General features: G+C 44.3%; 1 protein-coding gene across 1 annotated transcript; it reads right to left on the reverse strand.

Moving 5' to 3' along the window:
* Positions 1–1,092: 1,092 nt before the first annotated feature.
* On the reverse strand, positions 1,093–17,354 carry LOC134412393 (SLAM family member 5-like). The gene is made up of 8 exons (XM_063146299.1): positions 17,279–17,354; positions 10,081–10,149; positions 6,496–6,834; positions 5,104–5,400; positions 3,909–4,025; positions 3,452–3,543; positions 1,545–1,667; positions 1,093–1,179 (listed from the first exon to the last, which is right to left on the reverse strand). Exons 1-7 carry the CDS (start codon positions 17,352–17,354, stop codon positions 1,551–1,553), a joined length of 1,107 nt encoding a protein of 368 aa, XP_063002369.1. The 3' UTR covers positions 1,093–1,179; positions 1,545–1,550.
* Between the last annotated feature and the right edge of the window lie 288 nt (positions 17,355–17,642).

The raw sequence follows: 17,642 nt of genomic DNA on the forward strand, positions 1-17,642 counted from the left end.
CACTCATTTTAGCAGAGAAGAGTTGTTGTTGTTTTGCAAGTCCCAGGTATTTTTTCCAGTTCTACAAACAGGGGGAGAGAGAGAGAGAATATCTCTAACCAAAAACGTTTTGAGTGTCACATTTTCGGCAATGTAAGTTCTCATCACAAAGTGGCCCGCAAAAGAGATGAACGAAGAAGAGATGAGTGCTGCAGGCTTCCTAGGCCTAGATGTTCTCACTTTGGGCTGTTTGCATGATGCGTGGAAAAAGTACCCTTTTGTATTCAGTGCTTAACTTGGACAGAAATCCAGAAAATCCAGTTTGACTCCACAGAGTTCGTGAATTACAATGTGCAATATTGTTTGCTTTTCTTTCAACTAGAATGCCTGTAGATCCTAGTTTCGCCTTCCTGTTTACTCGATTAATTATAAACCCAAGATCAGAAGGGTCGTCCCGCTGTTCTCTTACCTGGTAGCAGTCCAGAGACAAGCAAGGAGAGCTCAGGGCCTAGCAGTCACATAACCAATGCTTTCTGGAGAATGAATCTATTGATCATCCTGGATATACCAGCTCTTGACAAACTTACTGACATATGAATGGAAAATAAGTCTGAATGTTTATTTATATATAGCTAGTCCACGTTAAGAACTGAAGCCTCCTTTGGCTGATCATTGCACCATGATGCAATCTCAATAGAATGGTTCTCTTCTCATTTGGGTCTTCCCATCATTCACAATGTCTTTGTTTTTCAGGAGCAGAGTAGTGCAGAATATGCCCCTCAGCCCTGGAGAGCAGTCCCACCCCATGGGACCTATATGGATGTATCAAAAATCTGCCACCCTCTTTGTTCTCCCTTGAGCCAGGAGGTGAAACTGTGTTGTGCTTATTCTGTAAACCAGGCGTTCCACCTGGATAATTGTTTGCTTGACTCCATCATTTACAAAGCCCCACGTTCATTTCTAGGGTTCAAGTCAGCTGTACCAAGATCTCGGAGCAAGGGCTTCAAGTAGAAAGTAAACGTCCTCAGTGAAAGATTGGGAGAGACAATTTCACCCAGAGAGATTGTTCTCCTTGCGGTACCCAGAAACTTGGCTTAGGAATGTCCCAAGTGATGCTCAAGGAGTTTGGCACATTAGTTCACTCAAGGTCCCAGTGGTGGTGGTGTAGTGAACCCCTGACAAAATCCCTCTTGCTGGTTCCTGTTGGGAAACAGAATTGTTTTCATTAACAGGTATAATATGTTAATACAACGGGCTTGTTCTCTCCTGCTCCAGAGGACAGAACTAAATTTAAGGGGCTTAAGTGACAGGATTGTACTTGTTTGGACATTAGGAGAAACTCTGTGATGTTAAAGAAATCATTGCTCCTTCTAAATGAAAAAAGCCCAAGTGCTTTACATTGTAGGAAGACTCCAAGTCTTTGCTCATCTTGGGGTGCAATCCCATAGATACGTCCAAGCAAATTCAACAAAGTGAGACTTTGTACAAGACACAGGAAAGCCCCAGGTGTGCACTTTGCAGAGTATGTCCAGCCTGGCCCACACATAAGTCTTCAACAGCCTTACCTGGGCCTATGTGACTTCTTCAGTTGAGTTGTCTGGGGTCCTTCGGATCTGGTCATAAATGGTTGTGACAAGCCGCTCTTTCTGGGGGCTTTTCTCCGCATTACTTTCCAGGAGACCTAGGGACTAAACGCAAATAAGCAAGCAGGGAAAAGGGTTTTTTGATCATGGAAGGCATTTTGGAGACATTTGCTTAGAACTATAAAGAAGAAGCACTTCCTCCCTCCTTAATCTGGACTGAATTTGGACAGCTATAAAGAGTCCTTTACCAGTTGAACTCAGACAGGCCCAGGGGGTAAACGGGGATTTGTCAGGCTCTCCTTCACACTTACTAGTGGTAACAAAAAGTGTAGTTGAAATTGATGGCATTGGATTTAGGATTGATTGTTTAGCGTATTTATTTATTTATTTATTTTATTACATTTATATACCGCCCCACAGCCGAAGTTCTCTGGGCGGTTCACAAAAGCTAAAAACAGTAAACATTAAAAGTATACAAAATTTAAAAACCATCAGAGACATAAAAACAACAGTATAAAAACAGCAGCCAACAGTGTGGCTTAGAAAATAGGGTGACAGTGAGGAGATATGATAGACATGTACAAAATTCTTCATGGTTTAAAGAAAGTAGATAGGGTTTTTTTTCTCCCTCTCCCATAATACTAGAACCTGATGGTGGTCATCCCATGCAACTGAATGGTGGGAGATTCAGGACAGATAAAAGGAAGTCCTTCTTCACACGGAGTGAAACTGTGGAATTCATTAGCCCAAGATGTAATGATGGCCACCAACTTAGCTGGCTTTAAAAGGAGACTAGACAAGTTCATGGAAGATAAGGCTATCAGTGCGCTGCTAGTCATGAAAGCTATGTACAAAACAGTATGGCCAGTATGGTCAGTTGCTGGGGAACATCTGGGGCACTCATGTTCTACCTGTGGGCTATGGGCAACTGGATGTCCACTGTGTGAGCTGAATGCTGGGCTAGATGGTCCTTTGGTTTGGTTCAGTGTTGCTCATCTTATGTTCTTATGGGAAATGAAAGGTGGTTTTTTTTTAACACAACACAAAATTAGTTTTTTTTTTTTAATCCATTGCCTTAAGTGATGGTGAAGCTCACCATCTCAGGTGGCTTTAGAAGGGGATTAGAGCCATTCCGGGAAGAAGACAGACCGCTCAAGCTGTAGAAGGGCTCAAGGGCTCTCCATGAGCCCCTGCCAAAGGAAGTGAGGCAGGTGGCTAGCAGGAGCAGGGCCTTCTCCGCTGTGGCACCCCAGTTGTGGAATGAGCTCCCCAGAGAGGTCCGCCTGGCGCCTACACTGTACTCCTTTCGTCGCCAGCTGAAGACCTTTTTATTCTCTCAGTATTTTAACACTTAATTTTAACTTAAATTTAAATTTTACTGTTTTAACTCTGTATTTTAATTTTATATCAATTTTGCTGTGCGGTTTTTATCCTGGTTGTGCTTTTTATACTGTATTTTGTATTTGTGCTTTTAACCTGTTGGTTGTTTATTATGGTTTTAATTTTTGTGAACCGCCCAGAGAGCTTCGGCTATTGGGCGGTATAAAAATGTAATAAATAAATAAATAAATAATAAAATAAATAAATAAATAGAAGAGCAGCCTGTCCGTGTCCATTAACAATGGTGTTTAAATGCAACCTCCATGTTCTGAGGCAGTGGGCCAGTTGTTTGTGGCCCTCATTTCTGGACTGTTGCCCTCATTTCTCGCTTGTGGGCTTCTCAGAGGCATCTGTGTTGGTCATTGTGGGAAGCAGAATGCTGGGATCCATGGATCCTCCTTTGGTTCTTCCATGGGAAAATGTTTCCTTTTCCAGTAGAAGAAGCAGTTGGCCGTGCCTTCCACCAGGCAGAGCAGAGGCCTAGTAGGAAGGCCTCAGGACAGTCTCACCTTATCGTTACCTTCTGGGGGGCTCCTCCGAAGGATCTCAGCATACTGGGGGTCGGAAGGACTTTCCTCCACTTGGACAGTTGGGATGGTAGCTGAGAAGAGGAGACAGAGAAAGAGAGAGAGAAAGAGACCTTAGTGTTACACTATCCAAAGATGATCCACTTGGGTTACTCCTTTGCCAGCCCCAGCAGGTTGGCAGGCAGAAATCAAGCAGGTGAATCTCTTCCCAGATGGGAGGGAGAGAAAGGTATGGGAAACACTTCAAGCTGCAAAACGTTTCTGCATCAAGGTATTGCATCAAGGGACAGGAGCAACGAAGACAACCAACCCCAGCATCTCTCCTCGATGTGTGGCTTGGATAGTTTTTGTCCCTATCTTTGGAAAACAACCCCTTAGCATGATATAATTAAGGTCTTAAGGAAGGACTAAAATACTCCAGACAAGGCGTTGGGCTCACCTGCCTCTGCCGCCTTCTCATTGTTGATCCGCCAGCACCAAAAGGCAGCCCCGAGACTGAGCACTAAAAGGATGAAAGTCAACACGACGTAGCCGGTCTTGGAGAAGGAAGCCTGGACTGTTGCGATTGAAAGGGGTGTGTAAGATTAGAGCCAGCTTGTGATACAGGCCTCATTTATATTTCACACACAGACACATGATGCTGCCAGACAAATGCCTGACCTGGAGGAGACCTGGGAGACTGACTTCAAGCATCCCTAATGCCAGCTGTAAAATATTCAGCATTGCATTGCAGTTATCAAATACTATAAATTACCCAAATAAAACGAGCTACCAAATACCTGGATCAAATATGCAGTGAATAATCAGTGTCAACGTTGGCAGAGGGAAGCCCATTCATTCCAGATCTAATCCCAAACCCAAGCCCAGGGGAATCGTCTCCAGAGGAGGAGGAGGAGGAGGAGAAATGGGTCTATCTCTGCAAGCTTCTTTCCTACGGTGGACCAGGGGCAACCTGAGAGATGCTGCAGCAGGGGTGCCTTGTTCTCAACCCCATCCCAAGCCCAAACATAGTTCCTGACTCTATTCTCTTGTTCCATGGCTCTCCAGGGCACTGTTGGCAACAGACCAGACGGGACACTCAGAGTTATTGTCAGAAGACGAGAAGACCCTTTTGGCCAGAGATTACTTAGGTGGAAGAATCTACTCTGGAGCAAGAGTCTACTCATGAGGAGGAAGACCCAGCTGCAACTGGTGAATCAGGGACAGCAAGTAAAAAAGCTCTCAGTTTTCCTCAGACCTTTGCTGGGTTAACAATTTCCATAGAACTATTTCTGCTCCTGGACAGGTTTGTGTTTTCTTAGTACCGATGCTGCTGACTGTTCTTATTTGGGGGAAATGGGGTGAGTTAGAAACCTTTGCACACATTTCTGGCTTGGTATCCAGCCTACAGAAGGGGCAACAGCCTCAGCTCTGTTTCCTAGCTGATTGAATAAGCTAGCTGAGAGCTCAGTACCTCCTTAGAACCATCAGTTGTATGTAAACTTTCAGTATCAAGAGCCCTTTCCTCTATCCAATTTTTAAAGCACAGGAAAAGTCAAGCAATTCTCCCGGTGGAACTTAGTGCCGTGGCGCCACGCCTGCAAGACCTTCCCCTGTCAACCAAACAAAGAGCAACATCTCCATCTTCCCCCCACCTCCACTCTGGCAGATCCTCTGCAAATCAAAGGACACGATCTTGTGTTCAATGGGGTTGCTGGCCATGCAGGAGTAGGTGGTGTTCAGGTTGGTGGGAAGCAGCGAGAGCCGGAGGGTCCTTCCGTCTGGGGAGACCTGGTATTTGTCAGAGCTCCCAAGATCCCGGATGGGGTTTCCTTTCCTCCACGTGACGTTGACTGGCCCCTTTCCTGGTGACAGGCACTGGAGGGTCACGTTGCACCACTTGGGTGTGCTGGACACCAGCTGACTCTGGATCCGGGGTGTCAAAACAGGTTCTAGATGCCAAAACAAACAAATAAAAGGAACAATCTGTGGCAAATGCAAGTCAACATGGAAATTGATGTCAACTTGCCTACTCTCCCAGAATGCATCCTGCTTCCTGATGCAGACACTGGGACAGTCAGGTTTGCCCATCAGACCTCAGCTGTGATGGACAATGGAGCTGCTATAGCTGGTGTGGAAATGCGCCTGGATCCATTTCAGTGTCAGAGGAAGGATGAAATATCTAAAGTCATGGATTTCCAGTATAACCTTAGACCTGGGAGCCAAATTTGGCTAACTTGGGTTCTCCGGATAGCCACGCCCTCTTTCCCTGGCCACTCCCCTCCCCCTCCCATCAGTCATTTGGGGGTTTCTTGGCTTTTGCACTGTTTTTTTCCCCACTTTGAAAAGGATGAAATGCCTCTTCTGAGGCCAAGCTACTGGAAGTAAGAGCTTGAAGCTAAATTATGTGGGTATTGTGGGCAATTTTGACCTCTCCCATTCGCCTTTGGCTCCCTTCATCCACCCCTGCAGTAGAGGATCCACCCGTATGAAGAATTTCCTTTGATGAAAGTGAATCTTGAGTCGCAAATGCTCATGAAGATGACCAGGCTCCTGGCTTTGTCTTTGACTGGTAGCATCTCTCCAGGGTCCCTGGGAGGGGCTTTTCCCAGTCCTGCCCTCTGAGCTGCTCTTAGGTGGGCCTGGGACTTTCCCCCATGCAAGGCATACACATGGAGCAGTCACCCCTCTGAAATCATGAGTGCAGATTCTCTTCAAGGCAGAGGCAAATGCAGAAGGACAAAAGCTCTCAGTGGAGCGCCAGCCTTTGTTGGGGAGAGTTGTCTGCCCAGAGCTGTCTAAGGTCCTGGATCTATAGCCATTTGTCATGCCCCATCAGCTCCCACTTTTGGCCAGGATGTTAAATTTAACTTTGCAGCCAGAACAGAGGGAAACGTTAAATGCAGGCAAGCTCCAGAATTCTATTTTTAACATTCCAGTTGTGAGGGAGAGTTTTAGCAAACTTTAATCCAGACCAGCTACTGTTGGGATTTCAGTCCATCCGCCCTTTCCCTTGGTTCCATCCATACTTCTAAAGAGTCACCTACCATAGACAGCTAGGTGGAATATCTGGTCTTCAACAATGGCTGGAAGCAACTTCACCCGTGCCCCAAACACACCGGTGTCATTCAGCTCCAAGGCCTTTATCCTCAGGGTCTCATTGTACATGTCTATCCTCTGTTTAAACCTGTCACTGGGATCGGGACGCTCAAATTTTCCATCCCGAAACAAAGCCACCAAAAGCGCGGGTCCCGTCCCAGCCCGGTAGCTCCACTCAATCTCCTTGACTTTGGCTTGGGGCCCAATGTTCACAGAGAGAACTGCAGACCCTCCCAGGACTCCGTTCACTTGGCGAATAGGACTGTGTGCCTGGCCAGCAATGATATCTGAAGACGAGACCGGAGAAAGCAAGACATGAATCGCGTGAAGGGAACAAAACAGTAAAAACAAATGCATAAACAGGACATTTGTTTCTAAAATGCATGGATTCCTAAGGCAATCAACTGATTAAAAGAGCATTAATTGATCATCTGCCCTTTAACAGATTGATCCAGGGGTTGGCAACCTAGCGCCCTCCGGGCGAACTACAGCTCCATAATCCTTTACTGTTGGCCATATTAGCTGGGCTGATGAGAGCTGTCTGGCACCAGGTTGCCAATCCATGGATTAATCGATTAGATGTATGTACTGCAAAAGGTGCCTTATTTTAGACATTGAAAGAAGTACAAGGTAGCTTAAAACTGGATAAACAGAAGTCATCATCACTCATAAGTCAAAAGAGCCTCAAAAAGAACTCCAAAAAGAATATGATTAACTCTGGGCAATCCTGATTAAAGGGACACCTTTGATGCAGAAATCATAGAATCATAGAATAGCAGAGTTGGAAGGGGCCTACAAGGCCATCGAGTCCAACCCCCTTCTCAGTGCAGGAATCCACCCTAAAGCATCCCTGACAGAGGGTTGTCCAGCTGCCTCTTGAAGGCTTCTAGTGTGGGAGAGCCCACCACCTCCCTAGGTAGCTGGTTCCATTGTTGTACTGCTCTAACAGTCAGGAAGTTTTTCCTGATGTCCAGCTGGAATCTGGCTTCCTTTAACTTGAGCCCATTATTCCATGTCCTGCACTCTGGGAGGATCGAGAAGAGATCCTGGCCCTCCTCTGTGTGACAATACAGTCATTGACTGTATTGTGACTTTTGGTTTGGTTGGGATCATTATGTCAAGACGGCTACATATTTCAGAAGATCTGACTAATTGTGCTAATTTATTTCAATGAGCTTTCTTACATGTCAAATAAGGTCTTACATATAGTTTTTGGTTTTGTTCTCTTGTGCTGGTTTCGGATTTGTTGCATTGAACTTGGTTGTGTTGCATTTTTACCTTGATTGCTATTAATTTATAGTACGCCGTCAAGAGAACATGTATTGTGAGGAAACTAATAAATACGAATCAGTAAATAATGGGACAAATCTCTTTTCTGCCATCATCCCTCTGTTCCTTTGGCATGTTCATTACTGGGTATTGATTAGTCTATTGTTAACGGGGCAACTTCAGAACAATTTAATGTGAAAGGCTGTGACTTACGCATCAGTTTATAACATCACACGAGGAAAGCTGTGAACAGAGTACGGTCCTAATAAAAACCAGGGTATTAACCTATTTCTCCACTCATCTTTGTAATGCAGCTCTCAAGGGTATTATCAGAATATTTTGTCTTTTAGCAACTCCTTGGCATTTTGCCCTGGTTTTATGGCAATGGACATCTCTCTCTGAAGCTGAGAGAGAATAAAATTTTATTAAGGAGGAGAATTAGTGAGTCTATTTCAAAAGTAGAACTCAAAACTCACAACGACCACATTTTGGACAAGTCATAACAATCTAGCTAGCTGAATGCAGGGAAGCAGCAGAATGAGTGTGTGTGTCCCCACACCCATTCAACAGGGGGAAAGCTTATATTATTAATAACAATATAATAATATATTTATTTGTTACCTGCCTCTCCCTCTGGATCGAGGCAGGGTACAACACTAATTGTGAACCGCCCAGAGAGCTTCGGCTATTGGGCGGTATAAAAATGTAATAAATAAATAAATAAATAAATAATAGAAACACCATAAAATACATACAACTAATTCAAATGTTTAAAACCAGGGCATCATTAAAAGCAGCACACCATTAAAAAAGGCATCTTAAAATTCAACTGGGTAGGCCTGCCGGAACAGATCAGTCTTTATGGCTTTCTTAAATTCTGGAAGTCTGTTAAGTTGACGAATCTCTCTAGGCAAGCCATTCCACAAACTGGGAGCGGCAGAAGAGAAGGTCCTCTGGGTAATAGTCAGCCTTGTTTTTGTTGGCTGGAGTGAATTTTTCCCAGAGGACCTGAGTGTGCAGGGCGGATTGTACGGGAGAAGGCGACCCCGCAGGTAGCCTGGACCCAAACCATGTAGGGCTTTAAAGGTGATAATCAACACTTTATACTTTGCCTGGAAACTAATTGGCAGCCAGTAAAGGGATTTTATAGTAGGCACTCCTGGCCGTCGCATCTATCTGGGCTGTCATTTGGAGCGACAGATCTAGAAGCACCCCCAAGCTGCGAACACAGTCTTTCAGGGGGAGTGTGATATTAAGTCAAGCACAAATTAGGTGGGATGAGCATTTTGAATATCTCTGTTTTATTTCTATAGCAACAAGTAGGAACCCCAGCAACAACCAACTAAACCCCACAGGGAATCAATCTGGTGTTTTATTTTAAGCATTAGATTGTAAAACTCTTCAGCCATCTGGAGAGATGGCTGAACATGTGTTCTTACAGCTTTCTATCCACTCTGGGGGAGGGCTTTCTAGCAAAGCGTTTGCCATAGTTTAAAGTATATTTATTGTCCACCAGAGGATGCGATTCCCAACCCAGCTTACTAGGTTTAGGGAATATGGAACACACATATGGGTAATGTGGGTGTGAAGAGGAGGACAGGGAGAAGCCACTAGGTGGTGCTGTGTCAAGAATCCAAGCCATGTCCTAGACAGGCAGGAAGTGGGATGGCTCTTTGGCAAATGTTGGAAGAACACTGATTATTCATGGAAATTTCTTTAGTTCTAGTTCTTTATTTATTATTATTTATTTATTTAAAACATGTATATCCCGCCCTATATCGTTAAGATCTCAGGGCGGCATACAGATAAAAGCATACAGTATAAAACAGAAAATATACAGAGCTAAAAACAAATTAAACCATGAACCAAGTTAAAACAATATATAATTTAAAAGCAGTAAAACAATTAAAACAGTTAAAACAATGTGCCGTCTTAGTGAGTTTAACCATTAACTATCTATTCTGACAGCAGCTACTGAACGAGTAAAATTAACAGTGCTGTGAAGGGTTGATTCAAAATTTATGTTCTGTTTTACAGTGATTTGATCATTTATGTATTTCATTTATTTATTTATTGCATTTCTATACCGCCCAATAGCTGTTCGGCTATTTAATCTTGGTTGTTGTACTAGTTATATTTTCCTGCTTTGTTGCAATTTCGTTTGTTTTAATCCCTGAGAAGATGCACAGAGAACTACGATTACAGGAGACGCTATAAATTGTACAAAGAGATAGGTATATGTATAATAAATAAAATAAATTCACCTGCACACCAACTAACATCAGGCGTGCCATCTCCGGCTAGCAGCTGTTCTAATTGGCCAAACTGGCCAACTACACAAGAGAAAGAATGGACACAAATTCAGAGCTCAGAATGAGAATTAAAAACACCACTGGGTGGCGACCAACGCCTTTGTAGCAACCATCAAACTGAACTGAAGAAATTGATATGACCAGAAGACTTTATCAAGGCAGAATACAATCATTGGCTCAGCCACTGGAATACACCAGGAAACTGGTCTTTCTTGGCTCCTGAATATGGGTTGTAGATGGTGGTTCTCTCATTATCGAAGATTCCTAACTGATTGGGAGACCATTAGTTAGGAAGTACCACATGGAAACTTTTTTTTACAGAGTTACACAACACCATCCCACTTATTCAGAAGTAAGCCCCGCCGAGTTCAATGTGTTTTCCTCCTAAGCAAGCATGCAAAGGTATGCTGGCTATGGATGCTTGAATTCTGATGTAAAATAACCTGATTTGTTCCACCTGGACTAATGCCAGATTGGAACTGAGCTAACTACTGGATTTTACACTTCTCCAAATGTTGTAGATCTGTCAATCTATTTTTGATCATTTTCAGTTTTTTCTTTGTTCAAGTCTGTTCTGTCCTGTTCGTTTTTTTAAAATGCATTTAAATTGTACGTGTTTTTCATAAAATGGACATTTTGTACACATTTCCCCCCAAGATACGTATTTTTCTACACATTTTTAAGGCTGAGAACTGTATCATAAAATTTGTAGCAGTGCACGGTCCAAAAGATAACTGCATTCAAATCCATGGATTAATCTGGGAAGTGCAAATTACTTCACTTAAAAATACAGCCTGAATGAAATTTTCCAGTCCCTAGTTGTGACACAATTCTGGGCTCAAAGAATGTCCACTGTGGGTGCCATTTTCTTGGTGGAAAGGCAGGTAATCAAATAAATAAACAAACATATCAAAATATATTTAGAAATGCCCAATTTTGAGATGAATATTCTGAAAGAAAATAGATTTAAAAGTGTATTTTTGCGGAGAAAATGGGGTTCAAACTTTGTATATTTAGCCATTTCAATATGGACTATTGTATGGATATATATAATTGCAGTTCAATGGGAAAATTGGACCTAATGGACATATGGGAAAACCCATGTGAAAGTGACATACATTTTAAAGCAATGGAGTCATCTACTCTTATTGCAGACTATGCATGACCAGAGCATGGACTACTCAGAAATAAGTCTCACTAAGTTTATTTATTTATTTGACAATTTTTATGAATCACTAACATTAATAGAAATTTCTAAGTGACTACAAAGCAGTACAGTCATAATTAAATACTATATTTACTACTAATACAGAAGACAAGATTACCTTCCTGGGTATGCTTGTTGGAAAAAAGCACATTTCAGCAGGCTAAAACCCTAGAAGGGTTGGCATCTGCCTAATTTGTAGAGGTAAGGACTTCCAGCAAGTAGGCACTTTGTCACTAAAAGCCCTATTCCAAGCTATCATGGATCAGACCTGCAAAATCTTGGACATCACCAGGCAGGTATTTTCTAATGAGGACAGCAACCAGGGTCAGGTGATCTCTTAAGTAACTAGGAAAGTGTCCTTGGTTTCTGTGCCAGCACCAGTTTTTTGAGGTGAGGTCCCTTGCACAGGACATCCTCAACACCCCCTCCCTCAAAGACTTTCTCACCACCTTCTCCTCCTCATCATTGCCATCACTTGCTTGCTTGACAGGCAGAGAGCCAGGGAGCAAGGAGGCCCTGGCATCTCCTCCTCCTCCTCCTCTTCCTCTTCCTCATAATCTGGGTCAGTATAAGAGGCAGGTGAGCAAGAAGGCTGCAATGGAGGAGCAACTGCAGGGGGAGTTCTGGTCAGTGGGCCCTACTGAGGTATGGGCCCTCAACTGGTGCCCCATCATGCCTACCACATATGATGGCTGGCTTAGATTCCGTATGGAGGAGAGAGAACTGGTGAGACTGTACAAGACAACTTGTTCTTAATCATAGAATCATAGGATAGTAGAGTTGGAAGGGGCCTACAAGGCCATGGAGTCCAACCCCCTGCTCAATGCAGGAATCCACCCTAAAGCATCCCTGACAGAGGGTTGTCCAGCTGCCTCTTCAAGGCCTCTAGTGCAGGAGAGACCACAACCTCCCTAGGTAACTGATTCCATTGTCGTACTGCTCTAACAGTAAGGAAGTTTTCCTGATGTCCTAATGTTTTTCCTAATGTACAAGGCTGACATGGGACCCAATGGCCTTGCGTAGTCTCTGGCCATCCAAAGACACGACTGTCTTTGGATGGCCCCATAGTTTTCTAAGAGAAAACTATGGGGACACGGACACACACACACACACATACACACACAGTGGCATTTTCTAGGATCTGGATGTAAGCTTCCTGCCCCCTGTCAGCTGCTGCCAAATGTCACGGCCTCGACTCCCCCAGTGCCGCTTCTTTTCTTAAGCTGTCCTGGAACTTTCCCACGTGCTGTGAAACATCTGCCGCTCTCCTCCTCCTCCCCCCCCCCCCCCAGGACAGTCCCCAACTTGTCACATCTCCTGGGATTGCAGGTTCTGGAGAAGCGTTGTGCGTCGCTCTGCCGGTTGCACAGCCTGAAGCTCCCCCTCCCCCCTTCTTTGATGTCTTTGCTGGTGGGGGGGCAGAGCGAAACAGATGTGGCTGCGTATTAAGAGAAGATTAAATACCCACATCAGTCCCTGCACAGATTCCGGCTGCCAAAATTATTACAAGCTGGGCCATGTTCTCAACATGTCTCTGTGCAAGAAGAGCTTCTGGGTGTGTGAAGGAAACCAGAGTTGGGGAAGTAGGAAAGAGAGGAGGGGTCACTTGCATTGATCCTATTGTCTGGAGAGTCTCTTCGACTGCAGTTCTTTTTGAAATTTCCAACCTCTTTGTTTTCATTCTGTCTGTATCGGAGATCAGAGACAAAGAAAATGCAACATAATCTGTTTTGTTCACCCTGATACTTAGAAGATTCCCGTGATGAGAGGCGGACCATGATGGGCCTGCCTTGCCTAGTGTGGTTGAGGAATGGGATTGGCAACATTTCTCCGGGGGCTTCAGTAGGGGAGTTTCCAATCAACTGAGTGAGATCCTTTTGGCAGGATCCCTTCTGACTATGTTCTGGCCAACTCCAGGTTTCTTCTGAAGGTTTCTGTGGGTTCCACAATTAGGCTCAGAAATGACACACAACATTTTGCCCACTGCTACGGACCCTCACTTGCAAACTACAGCCAGAAAAGGGAGCGTTGGGTATATTTCTAAGACAACCCTTTCGCACCAAAAGTTGCAGCCAACTGTCTTGGGTCAACTGAGTGTGCATCCTAAAAAATATGGCCTGTAAATCTCTCAAACCCACAGAGATCCCATAGAGAACAAGTTCATGTGGTCCCTGAAGGTAGGTCATTTCAAAGCCTACTGCACTGTACTTGCAATATTTGCATTTTTAATTTTATTCATTCATTATCTTTGTCCTTTTGCATGCAAGCTTCTCCCCCAATTTATTCTCACAACAATCCCGTGAGATAGGTTAAGCTGAGAGAGAGAATGCCTGGTCATGGTCCAAGGTCACGCAGGGAGCCTTGTGGCTCTACAAGGAAGAGTGGAAGGATTCCTGCACTGAGTAGGGGGTTGGATGTGATGGCCTCAAAGTCCCCTTCCAACTCTAGGCTTCTGTGGCTGAGCAGACCTCTCCTGCTCTAGTACAACTTCCAAACTAATATTACGTAGCAAAAACAATTATTTCTGGTTAGGAACACAAGCAAGCGTGCCTTTTCTCAGAACACGTAACATCTCTCTCCCTCTGGCCCCAAACCATTCTGAGAGCACAAAGTAGACCCATTCTCCAAAGCAGCCCCTCGAATCCTTCCTTCCTGCCCCTTCAACGATTGTCTGGCTTCACGTTAAGGAAGCCACGGGCCCGGGGGCAGGGGAAGGGCAGGTTACTGGGATGAAGAAAATTGCTTCGTCCATTTATCACAGCTTTATCCCATTTTATCCTGAAGTTGGTTAGAACATTGTAATCTCTGCAAATCCCCTGTCCTCCAGCTGAAAGACATGACCGGTTAGGGTGGGAGGAAAGAGGGAGAAACCAGTGGATTATTAAAGAAAAGGAAGAAAGAAAGAAAAAAACAGATTTGAAGATGGCACAGTGCAAAGGAGAGAGAGAGGAGGAGATATATGCTGGAGGGAGACGAGGCCACAATCCCCCAAAACACCCACTTTAGAGGTTGCTAAACTGGCTGGTTTCAGAATAAATTGTTTGAGTAGTACTGATAAAATATTTGCAGCCTTAAACCTGATTAATCTCATGGTGTTTTATAATACAGATTAGTAAAAACTGGACCCTAGTAGGAACAGGAAAAATCAGCAAAGGGGCAGCTGTGTTACAGCCCAATGCTGTGCACGCCTACTCAGAAGTAAGTCTCACGGGGTTGAATGAAGGTTACTCCCTACTAAATGGGTGAAGGAGAGGAGCAGTGCCAGACCGAAGCAGCCAACGGTAGAGTCTTGAAGTGCTTTAAAGCGTGACAAAAGTGTCATGGCTGAAGCTTTCATGGAATGGATGGCGCTCATGTCATCAAATGCACAACGTGTTAATCTTATCTGACAGGTAGACACAGATGTGCACCAAAAGCAGATAATTGTAAACAGGCATTGGGGGGCAAATGGCCATGAAATGCAAGAGGTCCAGTTGGGGGTGACATTTTAATGAAAAGCTCAAATACATGCAAATCAAGTATAGTGACCCTTCGCAACCTTGGATGATGAACCAATTATTATTTAGATATTCCCAGCACCATTCGTTTAAAATGGCATCACGCCAGCGTAAGTTTTCTCGTTAAGTAGGACTTGAATCTATCTGAACGTTCAGAAGGCTGAGATATAACTGATTTATGGGAGCTGAAAGTTGTATGGCCAAATGGATGCCTTCCTCAGGTCCATGAAATGGATATATGTCCCTCCCTACATGTGGACTGGGGGGGCAGGTGATATTCTTGTGACTATAGTTAAACCAGGAGTGGGGGGGGGGCTTATGGCCCTCCAGACATTGGATTCCAACTCCCATCACTCCTGACCATTGTCTGTGCTGGCTGGGGCTGATGGGAGTTGTTGTCCAACATCTGGAGGACCACAAGCTCCCGCACCCCTGACATAAGCTAATGAAATGAGCAATTCAAAACACAACAGGGAAATAATTGGGGCCAATTCTCTGAATGTCAATCGTAATCCCTTCACTTGCATTCTGAGCAGTGATCAATTTTAGGAAGTTTTTAGAATGTTTTAACAATGTATATTATGTTTTAATTCAGTTTTATGTGTTTTATATTTACTGTTGTTCCCTGCCTCGATCAAAATGGAGAGGCGGGTAAGAATAAAATGATGATGATGATGCCCTATGGATGCAGAATTCCATTTCCACACATGGTCCTTTCCTGTCCCCGTCTCTCACTCTCTACCTGAGGTCATTTCCCCTGTTGTCTGTTTTGGATCTGGGACAGGGATCTGTCTGGTTTCGGCCTTTGAAATTCGTCTGACGCCTAGTGTGCACTGATGGCACCGTATAAGTCATAAATAATCATAAAACCGAAATGTAGAGGAACACACAACGTATAATCGAATGGGAGAAGAATTAGCAGGAAATGATCCTCAATAAAAAGTATCTGAGCTTGTTAATGAACTGAGCATCACAGGAGAAGAGAACCAGGGGGCTGCTAATTTAACACCACTTGCTCTATATTTAGCATCACAGGTCCTGTGTTCCTTGCACAAAGTGTTTCTGCGCTGAAACCGCTTATATTCTCCGGAACAGCTCTCACTTGGAGGGGTGTTGCTTCTTGTCTTGTGTTAATAATATCTGGTCTCCTTCGCAGGTAACGTTGGCTGAGAAAGCAGGAGGAGACATCAAAAGCAAAGGAGGGTTGAATCCTTTGGATTAGAGAAGCCTTCCCCAACCTGGTGCCCTCCAGTTGTTGGCTGTGAATTATGGGGATTGTAGTCCAACACAGCTGGAGGAAACCAGGATGATGAAGGCTGCATTAGATAATCAAGAATTAGACGAAGTTCGTTGGGTGGTTGTTGCGTAAGAGAATCAGATCCTTGTTTCCACCATCAGCACCCTGTGGGAATCATTTGAGGCACAATCCTGCCCTGTTGAAGCGAACTGGAGTGGTACAGTGACATCAAGTAGGGATGTCAGAGAAATCTGGAATGAATTCAAAGCTTTTTTCGAGTCGCGTTGATTCTGCTGGCTTGTGGACCAGTTTTTTACTTTGTGGGCGGGGTGGGCGGGTGAGGATTTGCAACTAATGTGCATTAATGCCAATGCCCACTTGGCAAGTGGACTGAAATTCTCGTACATCCCTAATTCTGATAATGAGCAGACGACCGAACACGAATCCGCAAAAGATAACACAACCCACACATTGCTAGTGTGTGGGTTTAGTGTGACATTAGAGCCTAGGAAAGCCACCGGCTCTAATGTCTTGTAAAGCAGAGAGCAGGTTGTCAATTTGGCTGCCAGTTTTTAAAAATCAGGACTGAAACAGAGGGAATTCTAGCTTAAGATTAATTGGAATTGTGTGAGCGATTTGTTTAGAGGAGATTTTTCTAGCTGAACAAACGTCTACTCTGGGCTCTTTACTGGAAGTCACTTTGTGCAAAAAATTAATGTGTTTATAATATATATATATTGTGAATGCAGCAAACAAATTGTACTCATATACGAAGGAGGGAAGGGAAAACCCAGAGGCAAATGAACAAGACCAAATTTGCAGGTTTTTAAGCTTCCATAGAAATGTTCATTATAACCTCACCATGATTAATGGCACTCAGTATGCAAGCAAGCGTGCAGAGTTTTGCAGCCTTAATATTTCTAGTGGTCATTACCAGCTCCATTTGTGTGAAGGCAAAGGAGCACAAATAATATCATGGCATTGTTTTCACACACCCCAGCCAAATCTTTTATCCCCCCCCCCCACCGCAAACAAGGTCACACAAAAGCCAGGCAAGTGAGTTGTACTTATGGGAGAAAAGGCTCACCTGTGCTACCAAATTCCCACAGGACTAAACTTTCTCACCTCCAGACATCAGGTGCCCCTCCTCCTCCTCCTCCTCCTCCTCCAGAGATATCCCAGGTGTCTACGCAGGTCTAATTTGCTTACCTGTTAAGAGGCTGAAGAGCGTCAAAACCAATAAGCTCAGAGCATCCCTTTTTCCCTTCACCAGTTTTATCTCCATTTCTTCCCCACCAGCTGCCTCTTTGCTCTGATTGTATCAACGGCATCGGTTGGGTAGTTTGGGAGGAGCCAAAGACAGCATAACATTCCGACACCTTTGAAGTCCCCCCTCCCCGCTCAGCTACAAGCGTTAATGAGCATCAATTAACTGAACATAATTATTATTCGCAGCTCTTCAGTGGCTCCCAAGTTCTCCGAGAGATCTCTGCAGGCAGTCGTGTGCGTGTGTGTATGTGTGTGAATAGCGGTTTCAGCCGTGCCCGGTGCGGATTATCAACAGATGACAATT

This window comes from Elgaria multicarinata, chromosome 21 (genome assembly GCF_023053635.1).
Source record: "Elgaria multicarinata webbii isolate HBS135686 ecotype San Diego chromosome 21, rElgMul1.1.pri, whole genome shotgun sequence".
Classification (NCBI taxonomy): domain Eukaryota; kingdom Metazoa; phylum Chordata; class Lepidosauria; order Squamata; family Anguidae; genus Elgaria; species Elgaria multicarinata.